Source organism: Beta vulgaris, chromosome 3, assembly GCF_026745355.1.
Source record: "Beta vulgaris subsp. vulgaris cultivar EL10 chromosome 3, EL10.2, whole genome shotgun sequence".
Taxonomy (NCBI): domain Eukaryota; kingdom Viridiplantae; phylum Streptophyta; class Magnoliopsida; order Caryophyllales; family Amaranthaceae; genus Beta; species Beta vulgaris.
This window is the reverse complement of record NC_079204.1, coordinates 13,453,961-13,479,198: the sequence shown is the minus strand read 5'-3', so window position 1 is coordinate 13,479,198 and position 25,238 is coordinate 13,453,961. Positions and strand designations below refer to the sequence as shown.

The following is a 25,238-nucleotide window of genomic DNA, read 5'->3' as shown; positions in this document are numbered from 1 at the left end:
TCATGAAAGAAATTCTCTATAATAAAGCTGTAGTTTCTATTTACAAGGATGCATAATGTTCTTCTCTGAGTTAACTACCCAATAAGGACTTAAACTATGCGAATTTTTTCTAACAAGGACCTCAACAATTTTTTTGATCTACTAAGGACCTCAAATTAACCATGGTTACATTTTTCATCCAATAGGTTACATTTTCCATCCAATTTTATTAACTTTGTTTATGTTTTGTTTAAAAAATTAAAAAGACCCCACCAACTCAATTATTCTTTATCGCTCTCCATCTTCCTCCTAATTTGACGTTAACTCTTTTTTCATAAAATATGAGTATTTTTGTCAAATTAGTACTTTAAGATACATTCAACTTTTGTCTTCATTCCGGAAGGTTACAATTGTTCACGTCTATCGGGAAGCCAACCGGGTTGCGGATTACCTCTCAAAGATTGGCACCATCTCCAAAACCCATCTCAATTAGTTGATGTTCAGTCCGATATGTTTTTCAATTATTTAGTTACTTTAGATAGTTTAGGGTTACTCTTGAAAGAAGAGTTCCCTAAACTTTACTTGTATCTTTTCAAAAAAAAAAAAAAATTTTGAAAAATACTGTTATACCAGTATCACCATTTTTTAAAAATGCCCACATTGCGAGAGGATACATTTTAAAATTTGCACTCTCAATGGAAAAAATTAGGCTAAAGAGGAAAATAATTTTAACTTTTAGGATAAATTTTGGATTTGTAAAGATGGTGGATGAGAGCTACGACCTACACAAACATGATATATTTTAAGAGAGAGACAAAGGGTTGGACGGTTGTGTAGGGTCTATTAGTAATTACCAAATGAGTATTTTAAAATATAACTTCTGCAGTAATTACCAAAGGGTAAAGAATTGAGAGAGATATAATTATCGATTCTTTAGAGTTATTCTGAGACAATTACTCTAAGATATATAAGTTGTAAATAGAGGTGAATATATAACATTAGCTAAAGGCTTTATATGGTCAATGAAGATTTATTAAAACTTATAAGTAGTCCAAATTTTAAGAAATACTCATATGATTAAAGAAAATCTTTGAAAATACACACATGTGATAATTTTTTAAAATATGTTCATGTGATTAAATAATGTATCTTAAAGTACCAATCTGATAAAAATACTCATAGTTTTATGGAAAAAAAGTTAAAGTCAAATTAAGAGGAATATGGAAAGAGATAAAGAATAATTGAGTTGGTGGGCCATTTCAATTTTTTAAAACAAAAAGAAAACAAAGTTAATAATATTGGATGGAAAATGTAACCATAGTAGATATGAGGTCCTTAGTAGATCAAAAAAATTGTTGAGGTCCTTGTTGGAAAAAACTCTCATACTTTAGGTCCTTACTAGGTAGTTAACTCGTTCTTCTCTATATGGCATAATTATCTTTCTCATGTGCAATTATTATAATAATTAAAAGGTTATATTATTTTAAGAATAACTGTCAAAGTTTATTATTCTAGCTTCCAATTTTATATGCTTATGTATGTTAAGATATCTATTATAAAGATCATATTACCTCAAAAGAAAATTGAATTAATTAATTTCAAATTAAAAATAAAATAATACTATGATTTTAGCAGTATGTTGTTTTCGTATTTCTCAAGCAATGTTTAACGTTACATGAATTGATTTTGACACGGGACTTAGAAACTTCTAACCCATCAAGAGGAGTACGAGTTTCACTGTCAACTGACTTGAGGACTTGGTCACAATAGTGAATAGTCACTCAATATTGCCAAAGATTTGTAACTTGTATGCAGAGGCTAGCGCACAAGTCTTTGTCTCCCATCGACTCATTTACCACAAACTCATCAATTGATCATTTTAAAGGGACCATCAAAATTAGAAACAAAGGCTACCACTTATGCAACTGTCAGTGATTGCTAGCTACTCCTAAAGGACAAATTAGGATACTCCTCTTCAAAGGGGTAGATGATGATGTGTAAGGAGTTGTACAGGGCTTCCAAAATTATAAAGGCCCCAAAATATATTATATTGAAAATTTTACTTCATATCTGAAGAAATCACTCTTGTTTCCCACCCTTAATAAATTTGTCAATGATTTATATATCTTTAGATTTTCAACATTCCATCTTTAGAAATCTAACCTTCTATCTTTATTTTCTATAAATTTAGGGGCTCAATTTTCATGTTAAAACCGGAGCCCAAAATCTTGAAGACGGCCCTGCAGTCCTCTTGATTAAGCTAAGTACGTTTTTGAAAAGGTTGAAGCCATAGTGAGCTGATAAAAAAAGCTCAGCCCGTAGACTCGGTCTGAATTTTTGGCAGGTTTGGGCAGAATATTTTGGCTCCGATTTTTTTTGCTTTTGGTTTATTCTAAGATATTTACCATGTATTTATATATATATATGGCTGAATTGATCAATAACTTATCACAATAAAATCCTCTCTTACCTTAAAAATGTTCCATCCAATCATACTTTGTTGTCTTTTACTATCTTTCTCCTACGTTTCTCCTTCAAATGGCAATAATAAGCAAGTGCAGTGTATTGACCATGAGAGAGAAGCATTGTTAAAATTTAAACAGGGCATTCTAGTTGACAACTGCGGACTGTTGTCTTCATGGGGAGACCATGATCATAACCGAGACTGTTGTCAATGGGATCACGTCCGTTGCCACTATAAAACTGGTAATGTTGTAATGCTCAACCTTCGAGGAGTTGATTCGTTTACGAAATGTCTAATAGGTAATCTTAGTTCTTCCCTTGTTAGTTTGAAGCATTTATATTACTTGGATCTCAGCAACAATAATTTTGTTCCTTATAATGATATTATTCTCAACCCAAGTATAAAAAAACTTGAAATAAAGCCCATCCCAAGTTTTATAGGTTCCTTTGAGAAGTTGGAGTACCTTTATCTTTCCAACACTGGGTTTATAGGAGAAATTCCTCACCAAATTGGAAATCTTTCCCAGTTAAGTTATCTTGATCTCGCTAGTGACGAGATTATCTCTAATGTCAGTGTCTTCCATTGGAATTTTTTGACGTCGTATGTCGAAAACTTGTCATGGCTTTCAAATTTAACTTCGTTGAGATACATCAACTTGAGACAAGTTTATCTCGGACATTCAACAGATTGGCTCCAAGTCATAAACAACCTCCCATTCTTAAGCTACCTTAACTTAAATTGGTGTTGGCTTCCCTCACCAGTTTTGTCGCCTTCAAAATTATCATTCGAGAATTCTACAACCACTCTCTCATTTCTAGATCTTTCTACTAATAACTTGGATGAATCCATATTCCCGTGGTTGTTCAATTTGAGTGGAATTAACACTTACCTTACATATCTTTCTCTATCTGGTAATCACATTAAAGGTTCCCTTCCAGATGCAATTGGAAATTTGAAGTCCCTTACATATCTCTCTCTCGCGAGAAATAGATTTGAGGGTTCAATTCCTGTCAATCTTTCAAACCTAAAGACTCTCACGCATCTTGATCTCTCATATAATAATTTCCAATCCTTGTCAAAAAAGTTCTTAAAAGATTCCTGTAGCTTACAATTTCTCGACTTGTCCTACAATAATTTCACTGATGAGCTCCCTAACCTAATACAGTCAATAAATGGATGTGCAGCCAAGTCATTGTTGTATTTAGATTTGAATTCTAATCAAATTTGGGGTTCAATTCCGGACACAATCGACACCTTTTCTTCATTGACTTATTTACATCTTGGTTCGAACCGACTGAATGGAACGGTCAGTCCAAGTCTAGGGCAACTCTCTATGCTAGAGACGTTAATTCTTTATTCTAATTCTCTAAAAGGTACTCTCTCTAATATCCACTTCTCTAATCTGTCAAGATTAAAGGTGTTAATATTGTTTAATAACACAAAATTAGCGTTCAATTTTGATTCCAATTGGGTCCCTGCATTTCAGCTCCAAAAGATCGAATTAAGCAATTGCAAATTGGGGCCATCATTTCCAAAATGGCTTGTTAGCCTAAAAAATTATTCATTTCTTGATATCTCTAATGCTGGAATTTCAGACAGTATTCCAAAATCTTTTTGGAGCTCATCATCGATGGTGGGTTATCTTAATATGTCTCACAATAATATTTATGGGACACTTCCAGACCTACAAAGACTACCAGCCAGCTCTGATAGCAACTATATTATTCAAGTCAACCAATGCATAATAGATATGAGCTTTAACAATATTGAAGGTGCAATACCCTCATTTCCACCAAACCTTACTCGCTTATTCTTGAATAACAACAAGTTTTCTGACCCCCACTCCTTGCTATGTCCTAAAGATAAATCAATACTATTGGAGCTTGACCTTTCAAACAATTTATTGACTGGGGAACTTTCAGATTGCTGGAATAACTTTGAAAATTTAAGACATCTGCAGTTGGAAAATAATAATTTTTCAGGTGCTATACCAGCTTCTGTTGGTAACTTGAGTAATCTTGTACTGTTGCATTTCCGCAACAATAATTTCTCTGGGCAACTGCCAAAAGCCTTAGGGAACTGCACATCCTTGGTTACTTTGGATATTGGTCATAATTCATTGACTGGGCACATACCATCATGGATTGGAAACAATTTGACAAGGCTTGCTTATCTTGGCCTACGAAGTAATCATTTCATTGGAGGCATACCTTTAAGCATTTGTCAATTGTCTTTCCTCCAGATTTTGGATCTTTCAACCAACCACATCAATGGTAAAATTCCAAAATGCATACATAATCTTACGGGGATGAAGAATAGGACAGATTTATCGGCACCATTGAAATATCATCAACTATATGAGACCCTTGACAATGCAACAATCATGTGGAAAAGAAAAGAGTGGAGTTTTAGGAATTGTTTGGGACTGGTCAAAGCTATCGATATTTCGAATAATAAGCTAGAAGGAGAGATTCCCATTGAAATTTCTTTTCTAAAAGGTCTCGTCTCCTTGGACTTGTCAAGAAATGATCTGGTTGGAAGTATTACGCCAACAATCGGAGAGTTGACAGCTTTGGAAGTTCTTGAACTGTCAAACAATCATTTTTCCGGTGAGATCCCAACTAGCTTTGCATCTTTGAATTCTTTGGCCATCTTAAACTTGGCCAACAACCACTTGTCTGGAAAAATTCCCAGTGGTACTCAGCTTCAAGGCTTTGATGCTTCAGTATTTGCGGGGAATCCCGCGCTCTGTGGATCGCCACTCCCAAAATGTCCCGGGGATCAACCAGCTGATAATAATAGTCCAGCGCGTGAAGATGATTTTCTTCTGGGGTTGTACATAAGTGTGACGCTCGGATTTATTTTTGGATTTTGGGGAGTTTGTGGAAGTTTAGTGCTAAAAACATCTTGGAGACATGCATTTTTCCAATTCTTTGATGATATGAGAGACAAGCTCCGTGTCATGGTTTCCGTGAAAAAAGCCAGAGTTCAGAGGAGATTATTGTGAAGTTGCAGAGGTTAGTAATTTCATCTTTGATCTATTTGTTGATAGACAATTTTAGTTACTCATTATCAACTATTAACATGACCATGTGTATAAGCTTCTTCACTAGTTCTCCAAGAATACTAGTTGTGACACCATAATCTACGTGCAACAAATGTAATATGATAGAATTTGAATCTCAAATAAAACCTTATAACAATAAGTTAAGGCATCTAATATTATTGCCTGCTATAATATATTAATCAATGTACTTATGTACATATGGTACAGGAAGTCAGGACTACAAGACGACACAAAGATCTTTCGTTTTGCCTCGTAGGTAATATTAGTACGCTCTCCTACCTAAATAAGTATACTTGGCATACTATAACCCATAATAAATTTTAATTTGTATCTTAAAATCTCTGATTTATGCTTCTAAATTTCTGGTGTTTATTTTGAAGGACATCTTATACAGTGCATTGAGCTAGGTGCTGGAATCGATCTCTGGTTGCTACTATTGAGAATTTCAGTTCTTGTGAACAATGTGTACTTAGCATGTGTATCATTGTTGCTACTATAGTGGGAATTCAAGTTGTAATGCCTAAAGAGTAAAGACTCTTATATATTATAGTATTATGTAGTAATAATTATTAATTAGTATAAGACTTGAACCGAACACTTTGACAGATATTGTAATCTGGGTTTTATAGTATCTATATCAATTTATACTATATAGTACTGAAGAGTTTGTGGTCAATATATAACACAGGACCACTCATACCATATGCTAGTCTATGTCATTCTCAAGGAATATGGACAATGAATATTCACCGCATGACCAATCCACTAGTGTTTATCTGATCACATTCTTATGCTATAATCACCTCAATATAATTTATTGCCACATATAGGAGTGTTAATGAGTTTAGTTGGCTCACAAATTATTCAAGCTCAAGTTGAAATTTTCAAGAGCTGAACATAGCAAAGTTCGACTCAAGAGGTTCATGAGTATGTTCGAAATATGTTTTAGCTACTTTCTCCGGAGCAAAATAGATGTTACATTTTAAAAATCGCACTATTCATCTACTAGATTTGATCATGCATTTTTTTAGATAAAATCAATAGTTATTATATGATATGTTGTTGGATTCATCTCAATGTATACTTTCATAATATTACCTTCTTATAATTTTTATTAATACAGAATTAAAGTAATTAATGGTCAAATTACTCCATCGACAAGCATGAAAAAATCAAAGGTATCATGTATTTTGTTACGGATGAAATATATTATTTTCCATATTATATAATTTAAATGAAAGTTTTTAACTAAATTGTGCACAATACTTGCGTAAACACTCAAAAAAAGTAGCTTAAACTTATTTATGGAGAATGTTGTAATATTCTACCTTTGTTTTTTAATTGTTACACTTTTCATTTTGACCTCTTTTATTTAAATGTTACACTTTCACTTTTTCCTTACATGGTAATCTATTATATCAATTATTTACGTTTTTCTACCTCATATACTCCACCATCCATTTTATTAATCCATCTAAAACCTTCTCACCTGTCCTATTTTCATCTCTTTTATATTATGTTAATGCTTCTTTTACATTTTCCAAATCCAAATATTCTTTTTTTGTACTCCTTGTTTTTCGCACAATTTCCTCGATTAACAGTTAAATAAAAATGGATGGAGTAATTTTTACAACTCAATTGACTTTTAAGATAAAATGAACTAGAAAAGTTAAGCTCGAAAAAGCTTGAGACTCAACTCGAATTTGAGCAAAAGTGTTACGAGCCAAGTCGAGCAACCCCAAGCTCGGTCTTGGTTATAACGTTAAGAAATTATAACGTTAAGAAATATATTAGGAAAAATACCTAATAAATATCAGTTTTTGCAAAAAAAAAAATGAAAAGAAAATATATGTGAAGTAAATTATTTTTCCTAAAACTATCTTATAGTGCTTTTTGGTTTGGCACTAGTGCCGCTTAGTATGGACTCAATTTTTTGTGTGTTTAATCTTTGACTATTTGTTAAACTCCGTTTCGATTAGTGGTTATATATAATGGTAATGCAATTTAGTACTCCTAATATAAATAGGTTTTCCTTCATATAAATTTCTATTATCACCGAATAATATATTTCCAAAAAATTCCAAATGGTAATAAATTTTATAAAGAAAATGAATATTTTGAAATAAAATAGCATTTCCATGGTAATGATATTGGATTTAACAGTCAACAAACGTGTTTTTTCATTCTTTGGTAACTCAAATTGTGGCTCTTGTGTCTTGTCTCTTAGTAGGATTAACATGCATCGTTAGTGGTTCCATATATATATTGGCATCTCATATAGTCGTTTGAAGTTTGAATAGTACCATTTTTCAACAATGACTAAACAATATATATATTGTTGAAAAACAGTGGAATGAACAATTCCACTGTTTACACATGTGTGAAGTCCACTGTTCACATATGTGTGAAGTCCATATTTCCTGCGTGCATTTAATGCATGTCAGGTAATTTTCTTCGTGTTGAAAATTTTGCAATTGTGCACAGTAGAAACTTTGCCTATAATACAGTGTAAGAAATCAGTTTTACACATCAATGCAATACAATACTCTCTGATATATTTGCATAACTTCTCTCTCTATTTCTCACAACACGTTATCAGCACGAGTGTTCTACCGGAAATTTTTTTTAAGGTATCTTTAAAATTTTTACATCCATTTTGTTTTTAAGTTTAAATTTTTTTCTCCAAGCCCAACCCTTTTACTACCCGAACATGGACCAACAAAGTAACGGGATTAACATTGTTTTACACAATGTCTCTGTCTCGGGTATTTATTTTTGGATAGAGCGAAACAATGTGCCATTCACTACCAACCCAGCGAGGGGAACTGTAATACAGCCCCGACCCAGTAACCGTAACAACGGTACAAATACTCATACCAGAGAAAACCCACAAACCCCTGTTCCCAACACCAATAATAACCCTCCTATACAACCAGCTGAAAATCAACCCCCGCCAGTAATAAAAGAGATAGAGATGAACAGGAAGAAACTAGTAGTAAACGTCACCATACTACTAACGCAGAAAACAAATAATTTTAACGCCACCTTCATGGAGGGCAAGGACATTTTATTTACGTTATTTTATTTTATCTGCTCTTAAACCGCCTATATGGACAGGTTAATTTTTTTTATTGCCACCTATATGGACGGCCTAGTGAAGTGATAGCATTATTATGTCTTATATGTGCAATAATGTCGTATGTATGCAGGGAACAAGCATTCAGAACATTATTATATATTATTGTCTCTAATCTTCTACTTTTTTTGCATTTATAGTTACATATATTATATTACCAATTTACTAGCATGCTCTAATATATATTTGTCAATATTAGAATTTTATTGCGTTGTATATTTTTTAACTGTATATGAACTGCACAGTTAGGGATAACCCTCTATAAAAGCGGATTACCATCCCCATTTTCACCACATATCCCTTATCTTCTTCCGATTTTTTTTCTCTAAACCCACAAATTTTTTTCCTTCTTCCTCAACCTTCCGGCCACCATGTTTAACGCCGACGACAACCGTCCTCCACCCTCATCTTCCTCTTTTGAAGAGGATTTTAGGAAAATAAAACTCTACTTATTTCTTATAGCCGGTTTCTTTTTCCTCCTCATGGCATTAATGATATATCTCCTAATACATAAATAGGAGACAAAAAAAAAAATTTCCCCCGGAAGAATGGCGAAAAATGCACATGAATATCAATTTTTTTTGTCTTTAAGTGCATTTTAGGAAGTTTTTTTTGTTATTCACTTGTTGTATTTTGTTTCTATTTTTGGTATTTTCTTGTTTTTTTTTGCTTAGCTTCATTATTGTTGTACGCTATTTTTATTTTTTTTTGTTTGTATTATTTATCTATAATAATAATGATATAAATCAGGGGGAGATAATATATATATGTGATTTATCATCATTACTAATTTCAAATATTTACCTATTTGTAGTCAAAAGAATGGGAGATCTAGTGAAAAGACAATTTAACATACTAGATCTATCTGGGCAAAAGTTTTTAGAATGGACGGTGGACGCCCAAATGAATTTAAAGGCCCAAGGACTGGAACATACAATTAAAGATGTGACAACCCAACAAGGGGATGCAACTACAACAGCCGCATCAGTTAAAATTGCGACTGTACAAGAAAAGGCAAAAGCCTTAGTCCTCCTAAGACATCATTTACATGAAAGTTTAAAAAGTGAATATCTACTTGTGGATGATCCAAAAGAACTATGGGATAGCCTAAATGAAAGATATGGGCATCACAAAAATGTGCTTCTCCCAAAGGCACATTATGACTGGACCAATCTGAGGTTCCAGGATTTTAAAACGGTCAGTGATTACAATTCAACATTGTTTAGAATTGTATCATTGTTAAGATATTGTGATCATCCCATCACAGAAGAGCAAATGATAAACAAAACGCTCTCCACTTTCCACGCCTCTAATATCATATTGGCAGAACAATACAGGTTCAGAGCTTTCAAAAAGTACTCTGAGCTAATCTCAGTACTACTTGTGGCTGAACAAAATAATGATCTTTTGCTGAAAAATCATAATCTTAGACCTACGGGGTCTTCAGCCACTCATGAGATAAATGCTATAGAAAGCTCTAATCCACCAGAAGCAAATGCTATACATAGTGGTGGACGCGGTAATTACAACGGTCGTGGGAGAGACGTGGTAATTACCGTGGCCGAGGGCGTGGACGTGGAAGAGGCCGATTTTCCCCAAGAAATAATAATTTTAAACATTCTGATAAAAATTGGGGACAATCATCTGGAAATCAGAGGCAGACGTCCTATAAAGGAAATGATACTTGCCATAGATGTGGCATGACGGGCACTGGGGCCGCACATGTCGTACTGCCAAACATTTGGTAGATCTATATCAAGCTTCAATAAAAAACAAAGGAAAAAATGCTGAAGCAAACTTTGTTAATGAAGCCACTACATCCATGCCCAGCCTTGATGTTTCAGTTTTTTTATGGATGATGCTGAAGTTGAAAATAAGTTTGTTTAGATCACAATCGATTAATGTGCTTAGTTTATTTAAACTGCTTCAATATCCACTTTCATGTATTTGTTCCTTTATTATTAATAAAAATACGTATTTTTCTTATACTAATCATCGTATTTATTATTTATGAAGATATGAATTCATCAGAAGTTGGAACTAAAGAACAATGTCTCCTGGACAGTGGGACAACACACACCATATTGAAAAATAAAGAGTATTTTTCAAAACTTACAATATTCCAAGCAAATGTTAGTACAATTTCTGGGACAGCCAAGCTAATTGAAGGCTCTGGAAAAGCTTGCATTATATTTCCAAATGGGACAAAATTGATAATTAATGACGCATTATATTCGAGTAAATCTCGAAGGAACCTCATAAGTTTCAAAGATGTACGTCAGAATGGTTACCATTTGGAAACAATGACGGTGAACAAAGAGGAATTCATATGCCTAACGGCAGAGAAAAACGGCAAGAAATACATCTATGAAAAATTGCCAGCAATTTCCTCGGGACTATATCGCATAGATATACGTCCGATTGAAATTAATATGATATCTAACCAGAAGTTACATAACTAAAAATCATTTACTCTATGGCATGACCGATTAGGCCATCCTGGCACAGGAATGATGCATAGAATCATTGAAAACTCAAATGGACACTCTATAAAGAATGTCAAAATTCCTCGGTCAAATGAATTAACATGCTCTGCATGCTCACTTGGCAAATTGATAATCAGACCATCTATAAATAAGATTGCCACTGAATCTCCAATGTTTTTAGAAAGAATTCAAGGAGATATTTGTGGGCCTATTCATCCTGCATGTGGACCATTTCGTTATTTCATGGTATTAATTGATGCCTCTACTCGATGGTCACATGTGAGCCTTCTGTCAAGCAGAAATGTTGCATTTGCAAAACTTTTGGCTCAAATAATTCGATTAAGAACTCAATTCCCAGATCATACAATAAAGAAAATAAGATTAGACAATGCTGGGGAATTTACATCCCAAACATTTAATGACTATTGCATGTCTATTGGGATTATTGTTGAGCACCCTGTACCTCATGTACATACACAAAATGGTCTTGCTGAATCATTAATCAAAAGACTACAATTAATTGCAAGACCATTAATAATGAGGTCAAAATTGCCATCTACTACTTGGGGTCATGCTATATTACATGCGGCAACATTGATAAGATTAAGGCCGACAGCCTATCACAAATTCTCACCATTACAATTAGTATCTGGTCGAGAACCGAATATCTCACATTTGAGAATTTTTGGGTGCGCTGTACATGTACCTATTGTCCGCCCCAACGTACTAAAATGGGTCCACAAAGAAGGATGGGAATATATGTTGGATTTGAATCTCCATCAATTATCAAATATTTAGAGCCAACAACTGGTGATCTATTTACGGCTCGATTTGCCGACTGTCATTTTAATGAGTCGGTATTCCCATCCTTAGGGGGAGAGAAAGTGGACCCACAAAATATAAAATCGGAAATTACATGGAACGCATCGCAAATGTCGTTTCTGGACCCGAGAACAAATTCATGTGAACAAGAAGTCAAGAAAATTGTTCATCTGCAAAGTATTGCAAACCAATTGCCAGATGCATTCACAGATTCTAAGAAAGTGACAAAGTCACATGTACCTGCTGCGAATGCTCCGGAACGGATTGAAATTCCTAATGACAATAAGGCAATTGAAAATGAGTCAATAGCACGTCGAAAACGTGGCAGACCACCCGGTTCTAAAGATTTAAAACCGAGAAAAATGAAAAGGCAAGGGGAGACAACGAACGAAATTAATATAAATCTCCCAACAGAGCATGATGAAAACAAAAATGAAGAGAAACGTGTTCCAGAAGAAAAGGAACATGAAAGCGTAGACAACAATGAAACTTCAATTAATTATGTTTCTACAAAGAGACAATGGAATCGAAAAGATGTTGTCTTGAATGAAATTTTTGCTTACTCGATAGCGGTTGAAATGACATACGATGAAAATGATGTAGAGCCAAATACAGTTGATGAATGTCGCCGTAGAAAAGATTGGCCAAAATGGAAAGAGGCAATTCAAGCAGAATTGAGATCACTTGAAAAACGTGAAGTATTCGGTCAAATAACCCAAATACCAAAAGGTGTAAAACCAGTTGGGTACAAATGGGTATTCGTGAGAAAACGAAATGAGAAAAATGAGGTTACTAGATATAAGGCAAGATTAGTAGCCCAAGGTTTTTCGCAAATGCCAGGGATTGATTATGATGAGACATATTCTCCAGTAGTCGATGCAACTACACTAAGATTTCTGGTAAGTTTATCAGTTTCGAAAGGATTGCAAATGAGATTGATGGATGTAGTGACCGCATATTTGTATGGCTCACTTGACACAGATATTTATATGAAAGTTCCTGAAGGACTAAAACTACCAGAAAATTGCATGCCCAAAGAGATGTTCTCAATAAAATTGAGAAAATCACTCTATGGGTTAAAACAATCTGGAAGAATGTGGTATAATCGTCTTAGTGAATACCTATTGAAAGAAGGATTCAAAAATAATCAAATCAGTCCCTGTGTTTTCATTAAGCGATCTAAATCAGGATTCGCGATCATTGCTGTATATGTCGATGATTTGAACATTATCGGAACTCCTAGAGAACTTGAAGCGACTGCAAAATACTTGATGAAAGAATTTGAGATGAAAGATCTCGGGAAGACAAAATTTTGCCTTGGCCTGCAAATGGAACATCTAAGAAATGGGATTTTTGTCCATCAATCAAACTATACAGAAAAAATCCTGAAACGTTTTTTCATGGACAAAGCCCACCCAATAAGTTCTCCAATGGTAGTGCGTTCCCTGAATGAGAAAGATGATCCATTCAGACCACGAGAAGAAAACGAGGAGATTCTTGGTCCTGAAGTACCATATCTAAGTGCAATTGGTGCTTTAATGTACTTGGCTAACAATACTCGACCTGACATAGCTTTTTCAGTAAACTTGTTAGCTAGATACAGCAATGCACCAACCAAGAGACATTGGAATGGAGTCAGACACTTATTACGTTATCTTCGAGGAACACAAGATCTCGGATTATTCTATCAATCGAGACCCAATGCGTCACTCATTGGATATGCAGATGCTGGCTACCTTCAGACCCAAAAGGCTAAGTCTCAATCCGGATATGTATTCACTTATGGAGGTACTGCAATATCTTGGAAATCCACGAAGCAGACTTTGACGGCCACATCATCAAATCATGCGAATTAATTGCTCTTTATGAAGCTGGAAGGGAATGTGTATGGCTAAGGTCAATGATCAAGAATATCCAAGAAGAATGGGATGGAAACAATAACAACAAATCCAACTATCATCTACGAAGACAATACTGCATGCATCACCCAAGTAAGCGAAGGGTACATCAAAGGAGACAGAACTAAACATTTATCACCAAAGCTCTTCTTCACTCATGACCTCCAAAAGGAAGGGACGATCAACATTCGACAAATCCAATCATGTGAGAATCTTGCAGATTTATTCACCAAATCCCTTCCGGCGAAGAAATTTGAAGAATTAGTCCGAAAAATTGGAATGCGTCATCTTCATGTATATGCTAGATTCAGGGGGAGTATTATATGCGCTGCACTCTTTTTCCCTTCGATCAGGTTTTTATCCGACCGGGTTTTTCCTGACAAGGTTTTTAATGAGGCAGTTGATTTTAAGCATATAAGGATACATAATAGTTGTACTCTTTCCCTAGTTATGGATTTTTCCCACGGGATTTTTCCTAACAAAGATTCTTAATGAGACAACGTCTATTATGACTTATAAGTGGACATTCAAGGGGGAGTGTTGAGAAACAGTGGAATGAACAATTCCACTGTTTACATGTGTGAAGTCCACTGTTCACATATGTGTGAAGTCCATATTTCCTGCGTGCATTTAATGCATGTCAGGTAATTTTCTCCCGTGTTGAAAATTTGCAATTGTGCACAGTAAAAACTTTGCTTTTAAATACATCGATGTAAGAAATCAGTTTACACATCAATGCAATACAATACTCTCTGATATATTTGCATAACTTCTCTCTCTATTTCTCACAACATATATAAATATATATATAATGTGATTTTATCACATGTTTTCTTCCTCCTCCCAAACAATCAAATTAGACATATTAAACAATAAAAATGTGTGTTAAGATCGAAACCCATAATCTATCATTTGAAACATGAATGTACAAACTAACTAAAGTACAATCTCATATTGATCTTTGTGGAAAAATGTTATTTAAAAATAAGATAATATGTCTACTTTAAAAACAATTAGATACATATGTATACTAAATATATTAAAAGGTGTTTCTAAGAAAGTCTATGTCCCACGTGACACTCTCCTCTAATGCTCTAATGTGAATGTTCTATCTTCATGTCAAACCCCTCAATTAAAAAAAGTAATGTTGTGTAGTTACAAGGTAATTAACAAACTCGTGACCTTTGAAAAATGAAAAGTGAAAGCTTAACCATAAATCTAACATAATATCATTGTTTAATATTTCAAAATAAAATATAATAAGATCTTGAAATTATATATATCTCATTAAAACACTTATACAAGTAATTTGATATCTAACACATTAATGGGTGATAACAATATACTATTGTAGACATAAACTCTTATTCCAATTACTTGTAGAAAGTTAAGTTATTGCTTTCCTTTCCAAACTTCTAAGGGTGTATTTTCAAATTATAACATCAATTTTTCCTCACTAGACAAAAAGTTACGATAAGAAACAACTCGAACCATCGCTCGAGACACTCACTATAGCTAGTGTATATATTAATACTCATTATTCTAAAGCAAATAATAGCATATCATACATTTCAATAATCTTATATATTAAAAAAAATCTCTTAAAATTTTATAGCATCCCTAATTATCACCACTGCACTATTTAATTGCACCGGTTATATTCTTATACATTAACCTAAATTTCAAAAACCAAATTGTATTACAGTCTATGTAATTAATTGTATCTCTATTGTATTCGGGAAATGTTGAGTAATTTAGTGTCCACTTGAATTTTCTTAAATACCTTTTATAAATTTGTTATTCTAAGATAATTAATGGGGGCAAAAAAGTAATTGATTTTTTTTAAAAAAAAAACTCTAATGCAAGTATGTAACTTCTCACTTTTTTCCCTCAAAAAAAAATTCCAAATTTAATTAGTGAAGGTAACTTCCAAATTTTCAAAATAAAAGAAACATGTACAATATCACCGCGATGTCGCGTATGCATCACGTGCAAACAATACTAGTATTTATATATATGTACTCTCTTGAAGTCTAGGGTTACATTGATCAATAATTCATACGTTGGAGTAGTATGACCCACCAGAGGACAATGATACGGATCGGTAGGCCGGGGGCATTTGAGACACCACCCTGGCAACATGGCCACTGAAGGTCGAGCCTTCTTTATTAGTCGCGTCCGGGTGTTCTTTCATCTCCTTGGCTACTGCGGGAATATCTCTTATAAGCTCAGCCGTGTCCAGCTGTGTGGCAATGATGGCAGTATAGGTGAGGGCATTGGTGTCATCCCCAAAGGGGATGATGGTCGTTGAATCAACCGTCTTAGAATGCTTCTCAACCTTCTCAGCAGACAGATGATCTTCCTTCTTCTTAACTGTAAAGTTTTTGGATTATTTTGGAAGGGGATGATCCCCGGTTGTTGATGACCGCTTTTTGGCGGTCGCGTTCCCTGCCAACGCCTTGGACGTTGGGGCATTTTTCTGAAACAAAAACAAGTCAGAAATACAATCGTCTAAAGAAAAAATGCAAGAGTGTTTCCAAGTATTCGCCTAGCCATATCTTGTTCTTCAGACGAGGGTCACCTGAAGAAGGAAGCCGATAAAAATAAGCTGGTCTGATCTGGGTAGGACGACTCTTACCTAAAGAAGGAAGCCGACAGGAAAAGCCAAGCGGATCAGGCCGCCTTCCTTCTGGAGGAAGTCTTCATCCAAAAGCAGGATCCAAACTTGGATGAAGGTCCCTCTTTAAGGGAAGACGACTTATATGACCACCTTCCTTCTCTAAAAAGGCCTCGTCCAAAAAGAGGACCTCAAATCTGGACGAAAGTCGTTGGCCGAGGGAAATCAACTCATTTTGGCCGTTCTCTTAATTAGTACCAAGGACCTTCATCCAAAAAGTGAAACGACCAAAGGGAAAAAAAATCAAACAGAATAAAGAATGTTTCACTAAACCAAAGTCTTCGTCCTCTTCTCGGAGCCGGTCTTGTTGAACTCCTTCCAGAGCGAGTCTATGAATCTTGACATACTGATGTCTCCCGTCCAAGATATTTTCAAAACAGAATTGGCAGAGGCTGCAAGAAAAAACAAAACATTAGTAAACCATGCAAAGACCTTAGACGATAAGTTTTACTTAAGAAAATTTGCGCTATACCTCTATCTTCGGCCAACCGCAAGCCAGCAACGACCAGGAAATTATCATCATAAAACATCTCTTTGAAGGGTATTCAGTTGGACGTCTCCTTGCAATATGAGCTGTTTGGTTTAGAATACTCCGCTATTTTGAAGTATTCTACCAACTTTTCCTCGAAACTGCTTTCTAGCTCCAAGAAGGACGATGTTTGTCCAGTATTTGTGGGCGTCTGGCTAAAGTAGCGATATCTTCTTGCAACGGCCTCATTAGTGCCCCAACGAATAAGAACTCGACCTTCCACGTATGCATCTTAGACGTCTTATCCTAATAAGTGAGGAAGCCGTGACGATTGCAGACACTGAATCAGGCCCCCTCTACAGTTTTAGGGACCTTAGATTACATAATGTATCTGCGTAAAGGCCAAGGAAAGAGGAATACCCCTCAACTAACAGACGACAAGGAAAGTTAGTATGTTCTGCCACGAGTTGGCGGCCAACTGGTTGTGGCCGATGCTGTCATAATGCCTATTTTCCTTAGCCGGATTGGCCAATATGAATCGCGGATCAGAGAGGAAACCTAGGCGTCTTCTAATTTCAGACGAGGTAGTAGAACTGTAGAAGGGTCATCAGAGGAGCCAGATTCACACCCTTTTCGTATCCTCTTCCATCTCAACCTCTTTTCCAGACGGGCTTGTTTATGGAATTATTCGGTCGGCTCCATCTTCTCAGACGTTTCCAGGGGAAGAATGCTCGAGCACTGGCCGCGCACTTTGAATTTCGCGTTCCCCATCTTCGGGGATCTGCCCGGTTGACGCCTCCATCTCAGAACTGGAGGCTGGGAGAACTATTCCACGTCTAAGACGGGCAGTATGCTTGACGCGCACCAGATTACATACCGTGCACATGTAAACTGGGTCGTCTGATTTTGTTGTCCAAATTTATAAACAACAAAATATTACCGGCCAGAATAGGCCGAACTCTAGAATGTGTCGAAGAAGGAAGGATATTGGTTCTAACGTCAAGACTAACTCTTGGATGGTCGGGATTATTTGACGAAGAAGAGGAATTCATTTTTATTGATTTTCTAAATAAAAATAAAGTATAAAGGAGAAAAAAGAAGTAAAAGGGGATACTTGTTGAGCTACTCGGACGATCGATGAAGATAGCGGAAGCTGGACGAACTCACACTCTCTCTAGAAATTCAGAAGAAAAGCAGAGTTTTTCTCCTTAAGACAATTCTTTCAAGGTGTGAAATGGCTTCGAAAGGACAAAGGTTCATATTTATAGAGGGGTGAAAACGTTTTTGCCATTTTTTGAAAAGCAAGGTAACTCCCTTGAAGTAAAAGGGTTTTTAACCGTCTTGGTGCCAACAGTGAAATCCCCTTTTAGGGGTCAATGTTGTAGCTTGAAAATCAGTGGCTCTCCAAGGAACATGTGTCCCATCTGGAGCGTCCATGTGTCTCTATACAAAACAGAAGTATAGGGAAAAAAGGATGGCTGAAGTACTAATTTCCACTAAAGGAAGGTATCAGGCCACCTTTTTGGCCTGATATAACATTTGGGCCCAAATCACAAAAAACGGCTGCATATGATCGGTTGATATGTACTTCTCAATCACTGTCCGCCACATGTCGAGCTCTGATTGCCTAGCCAATAAGGTGCCCTTAAATTAGGGTGACCTCAAATTATGTCAATCAGACCCCAAACACTATAAATAGTCCTTGAAATCAGAAGAAAATGACCTTTTTCAGTGTTGTGTACTAGTACTATGTGAAAACTCTCTTTCACTTTCTCTCTCTATCTCTACTTTTTCTTATTACTCCTGCTACCTAACTTAAGCTTTGGAGGGGGAGCCACCACCAAAACCTCCACGGTGGGTCCAATTTTTGCAGTTTTGGGATTATCTAACTAGGATATCGTTGCACAAGTCTTCATCGAAGAACCTGTTTAGGGATAACAGTATATTTACTAGTTGAGAACGAACTATGTAACACCTTGCTTTTTTTCCCATTTTCATTTTCCTTCTTTGTTTTATCATACTATTTTTCCTACTCTTTTACTCTAAGTCTGAAAGAGTGAAATCCTATAAAGTTGTTGTATCTTTTCTTTTCCAATCTTCATTCAGCGGCTATACGCTTTGCCGCTATCGAAGTAAGGTCGTAACTCACACCAATCGGCCGCGGGAATCGAGCTTTGGCCAAAAGAAATTTGAAATTTCATACTACAAAAAGAAGGCCATTTTTTACTATAAGTATGAGTTTTCGGTCTCTCAATTTTGGGTGTGTTTTTCTTCTATTCTAGATCCTTGATTTTTTTTTCTCTAACTTTCCTGTTTCTTACTTTTGTTGAAATTTTGGGTAAAGTATGAAATATTTCTCCAATCATTATTAATCTTTTTTTTTCTCTGTTTAAGCTATAGCTTTTGAAATTTTTAGTTTGCTTTTTTTTGTAACGGGGGACTTTGTTTTGAGTGAAATCAGTTCCAAGAATTTGCTAGAGATCGAGGAGAAGTTGCTCATCGATGTGCTAACGATCTCAAAGTGGCAAGAGAGAGGCGGGTGGTGTGGAAGAAATGTTGGGAGGGGACGAGGATGGTTTCGATGGTGTAGATAGGGTTGGGGAGGTCTGGGGGGTGGGTGATGTATCATATTTTATATAGTTTTTAAGTTCATTTAGCTAGGTTGCATTTTAAGTGTATTGTAGTTTATAGCTTCATATAATTACTTAAGTTGTGAAATATTACTCCTTTTGCGCGATTTTGGTATTTTTGTAATGAATTTCAGGTATTGAGAGCATAATGTAGTATTATTGGAAAAGCTTGAGTATTTAGGAGCAATTGGACGGAAACTATATTGATAAGGATCGTTATGAATATCTTTGAGTGCAAATTGGAGCCAAAATGAAGTTGGAATTTGAAGAAAGAACTGTGGAAATTGAGTCATGTCTTTTCTTTTTTCCATTACTTTTGACTCAATTATAATAATTGATTAATTCCAGCGGCATCGGAAATTAAACTTGAAGAGCTTTGTAGTGATAGGTTACAAACACCCGAGGCGAGTTATATTCTAGGAGATATGGGCTTTACAAGATCAAACTATTTAGTAGGGTCTGTTACGCGTACCCGGATTTGTTAAATTCGCATATTTATTCATTTAATTGATCTTCCTTATCTTGTAACTTACTTTCCTAGTATATTAGGTTTCATAATCTTAATTATACTCCCTCCATTTTCTTTTGTCATTCCTATTTGGATTTAGGGAAGAAAACCAATGCAATTCATAAAATGGGCAAGATTCTACTGTTTTAAATAATATAAAATTAACAAAAATAAAGATTCTAAGCCTTTTGAGTTATTCCATGTTAGGCAACCAATGATACAAAAAGATTGAGGGTTAAAAGAATAAAGTAACTACAAACTAGTGTGAACAAATTTATTGCTCTTTGAGTTAGGCTATGTTTAGTTCACCTGAAATTTTCTGATCTGAACTTATCTGATCTGATCTGATCTGAACTTATTTTTTCTGATCTGATCTGAACTTATTTTTTCTGAACTGATCTGATTACAAGATCTTATAATTTAGATTTTTCTCAATCTATAAGAAAAAATATAGTCATCTGGGTCTTGTTTGATTCGTCTCAATGAGTACTTTATTAATATTCAATTATTATAATTTTTACTAATATGTAATGAAGATATTTAATAATAATAATGAGTTTTTAAAACTGACTGATCTGATCTGAACTTATTTTTTCTGATCTGATCTGATCTGATTAGATCTGAAATAAGCAAAAATAAGGTGAACTAAACATAGCCTTATTCTATACTTCCTCCGTTTCCTAAAGATCTTCCCACTTACTGTTCCTACAGATACCAAGGAAAATCAAGTTGTGTGGGGCATGGTGTGAGTAAAGTAGGAGAGAGAAAGGGGTTAAGATAAATAAACAAATAAAAAGGGGTTAAAGTAGGAGGAGAAAGGGAGTAAAATTGAAATTAATAATGTAATGGTGGACCATATGATAGTGACATGAGAGGGTAAATAGGGAAATTTGTTTTGCCAAATAAGGAATAAAACAAAAGAGGGAAGATCTTTTGGAAACACCCTTAAACGGAAAGAGGGAAGATCTTTAGGAAACGGATGGAGTACTAGACAACTAATTAGACAGAAGTTTGAGGGGTAAAAAAGTAAAAAAAAATGACTACTCAATAATGTGGACACATTTATTATTACTTAAAACTAATAGTTAATTTAATTAATTATACTATTTATGGAAAGATTCAAAAAAGGAACAAAGTATTGAAATTTCCTAATGAGCAATACAGGAACAACAAAAAGAAAACGGAGTATATTAGGAATCACTCATGGTTGAGGCTATCTCTCCCTCTTTCCTCCTCATTTTTTTTTTTTTTTTTTTGAAAGAAAAGGGATTTCATTAATATTTCGCCAAACGGCACTTACAAATCATTTCTGAAAAACAAAAAATTCTAATAGAAATACATATCACCCTAGAAATGTAAACATCGCAGATTTGACTTAATTTTGCCTTAATAAAAATCTTCATCTGAAGCAATGCAATCTGTGAGTTCGCCCTGGTTCGGCATACGATCTGCTGATAAAGGAAGAACTAGGTCGTTACTAGTTTTCCTAATGTCAAATAATAACCTAACTATCCACCTAAACTACTTAAGTGGTAAGCAAGGGTCGAACCACAAGGATCGGAGGGTCTCACTAAGATAGAATCGCTAAGAGTAAGCTAAATCGAAGAAATGGTCAAGTTTGTGTTGAACTAAGTGTTTAATACTATTGGAATCAAATTAGGAAAAACACTAGGAATGGGAAATCGCCACAATCACAAATTCACATCCAAAAAAAAACAAATAAAGATAAGAGGGTTGACATGTATTGGGAATATGCAAAGGGAATAAGCAGACCTAAACACCTCTAAAATCGTTGTTAGGGAGTTTAAAGTCCTAATTATGGCAACAAAACCTATGTTTCGAGGCGTTATCACCTAACTAGGCCAAGTTAGGAATGAAGCCAAACCCAAGTTTATACCAATTAACAAGTGATATGCAACAATAAATCAATCAATCATGAAGGTCATCCACATAAAAGTAAACCTTTAAATGGGCAACAAAGGATCAAAAGGTGATGGAGCTCACATCAACTTAGTCACCAATCGACGCCAAAAATTGAAATTACACAAATCTCAAGCATAACCAACTCAATAAACTCTACTCATGCAAATAGGATGGAAACAATGATTGGGATACTCCCAATCCTAGTTGATTAACTACTCACTATCCATTACACTACTAGACATTCTAATCATGGAGAAAATAGCAATAAATCACCAATCTAGAAATAGTAAAAAATCAACAAAAATCAATAATTTAAAACAATCTAATAAATAAACAAGAAGAAACAATGAGGAAAAGAAGAGTCTAATCTATATTAATAATTAAACATGAAGGTTAAACTATGAAAATATGAAGCTAACAAAGTAGAAATGCATAAAAACAATGAGAAAGAAAGAAAGGATTGAGAGGATTACTAAGGAAACAAGAAAGTTCAAAGAAATTGTCACTTTTTCATTGATTTCCAATCTCCAAATTACACCTTGAGCCAAGTTTTCTCTCTCCTCCACTAATAAACAAGATTAGGGTTCTAGAAATCTGGATCCCCTTCTAAAAAGGGGGAGAGAAGTATTTATACCTCTCTCAATTACAGCCGTCGTAAAACAAAAGAAACTCGAAAAATAACCCAACGGCCAGGCGCCCGGGCGGGCGAGACAGGGCCCGGGCGGGCGACCACATAGAGCCGGGCGGTCGTTTAATGAGCCCGGGCGGTGCAGGGTAGTCAGGCCCGGGCTACCTTCTCGGACGTGCGCCATTTTTCACAGAGGAGGCAGAAAGTTTTGGGGCTAATGAGCCCGGGCGGGCTACCACAATAGCCCGGGCGGGCGTCCCAGATCGGGCGAGCCCTCTCGAGCTCGAACGGGCGTCTTTGCTCGGGCGGTGTTTCAGCTTCCCGGGCAAGCTTCTTCCTCTTTGCTTCCCTTTCTTTGTTCCCCTCTAAACTTATAGGAGCTTGAACTCCTATACACCAAAGATCAAATAGAAAAATGGGGGAGGGGGATGCAAATACACATACACATACTAAGAGAGAATTAGATAGATAAAGAGGTGAAATTAGAGAGGAGATAAACTAAAATGCAACATAAAACATATAAAATGGCCTAAAAAACTACCCTAAGAGTGAGATAAATCTCACTCATCAACTTCCCCCAAACTTGAGTGTTTGCTTGTCCTCAAGCAAAGTACAAAGAGACATAGAAAGGGAGGAAATGATACGAGGAGGATAGCAAGGCAAAGTTGCAAAAAGAAAATGCACTCAACCGAAAAAAGAAAAAAAATGAAACTATATACACTAACTCATTTTCGTAGGAATCACGGTCATCTTTAGCGCAAATGACAAGCCATTTAAACCCCAAAGTTGCCAATGAGGACGAGTAATGCTCTCGTAAGGGTTTTCTAAGAGTTTTGACCCATAACTCTAGATCTTAGAATGCAAGGCAAGTCAAAATTAAACAAAGGAAGAAAAATAAAATAAAAAGGGTGCTCTTAAGTGAGATAAAGAAGAAGCGAACACAAATGGATGCAAGGATTTCTAGACACTAAAAGTAAGCATGCTCAAAGATGTTCATAGGTTGATAGAAACATACCATACACTAAGCATAGAGAACTAGATAGAGCACATTTCCTCAAATTCTACAACCATACTTACCGCGTTCTCTCAACTAGTTTCAAATTCGCCGTTCAAGGTAGTTTCTCTAAACTTCGAAGAATGGAGCCGATGAATGTAACAAAGAGTGGAACAAGAGAAGGTTACTCGACATCTCGACATGGCACACTTGCTCAATAGGCTTGAATCCAATCTTCCGCCACCGACAATGACTCAACCCTCTAAGGTCAAAAGGACTTTTTAAGGGTGGTAACGTAGGCTAGGGGTAAAGGGTGTGAATAAATTTGGATAGTGGTGCTCAATCCTAATATAGTGAAGTTTAATAGGAGCGAAAGAGCTATATAACCATAAATCACAAATCAACTCAACCATTTAGGGGTAGGATTCCCCCAAACTTATTCAAAAACATGACAATGAAGAACATTTCTTTTTTTTGGATTTTCTTTCCCCTTTTTTTTTTTTTTTTTTTTTCCCTTTTTTTTTTTTTATGCCCTTGCCTTCCTTGACTTTAGGTGGCTTCTCTTTTTTTTTTTTTTAAGAGTTTGCAATTGCATTTATTTCAAAATATACAAAAATTTCCACTATACCACAAGAATCTCATCTTTCTTCTTCGTCTTTTCTTTTCTTTTCACTTTTCCCCCCCCTTTTTTTTTTCAAACAACACTCAAGACAATCGCTCTAACTTCACTATTCACTACAAGGGTGAAAAATAAAATGAGGTAATTGGCTTATATAGGGGGTAACAAAAGAAAAGGACAAGGCTCAAAGGGCTAAGAGAAAGGGCAAATGCAAATAAAAACAAAATCAAGAAAAAGAAAGTAAGAATAAAGAGCCTAGAACTAAAATAAAAAAAAATAAAAAGTCACCGAAATGAACGCCTTTATCTTTCCCTAGAGTGGCTCGGTCGCGATCTTGGATAGATTAGAGTCAAGTTCTCAATAAAAGTATGCAATGTCGAGGATCCATGCACTCAAGGTAGATGTTGGGCCTTTTTAAAGTTCTCACATGTGATTATCAAGCAAATACCACCTTTTAGGTTTCAAATCACTAGAGAGAGCAACACCATCATACCACAATCCATGAATTAAGGCTTTTGTGCTCTTAAAAAGTTCTAACCGCTACCTTAATATACAATATCCTAAAATCAACCATAAACATCTCAAAGCATGCGGACTTCTAGCATCTAGTAATAAAAGCATTCAAAAGAGTGAAATTTTGAAGATTGTTCTTACTCAAGAGCAAAAGAAACAAAAAGAAAGGAAGAGATTTGCCTTGATTCATATGATTTTTTTTTTTATTATTATTTTTTTATTAGAGACACATCATCGAACTCAAGCATCATTCATCAAATATTCACACTAAACATCAAACAATCCTAACCCTCATAAGTACACCCAAATATGAAACCAATCCTCTAGACACTTACACTAAATCATTCACTACCCTTCTAACATCCCCGCCCTTTCAATAATAAGCTAGAACAACCCCCCCAAACTTAGCAAAAACACCGTCCTCG

The 25,238-nt window shown here is 35.4% G+C and overlaps 1 protein-coding gene across 4 annotated transcripts in view; it reads left to right on the top strand.

Moving 5' to 3' along the window:
* Positions 1-2,413: 2,413 nt before the first annotated feature.
* The window catches only part of LOC104888793 (receptor-like protein EIX2), a 48,421-nt gene continuing 25,596 nt past the window's right edge, over positions 2,414-25,238 (top strand). For 2 of the 4 annotated variants that reach the window (XR_007272510.2, XR_007272511.2), the window contains exons 1-2: positions 2,415-5,460; positions 5,718-5,766. Coding sequence is in view for 1 of the 4 variants with exons in the window: in XM_048641107.2 (XP_048497064.1) it covers positions 2,457-5,450 (2,994 nt within the window). In the remaining 3 variants the exon portion in view is untranslated. Of the gene's footprint in view, positions 5,461-5,717; positions 5,767-5,890; positions 6,142-25,238 lie in introns of those variants that run through there. The other 2 variants (XR_007272509.2, XM_048641107.2) reach the window with 2 other exon arrangements.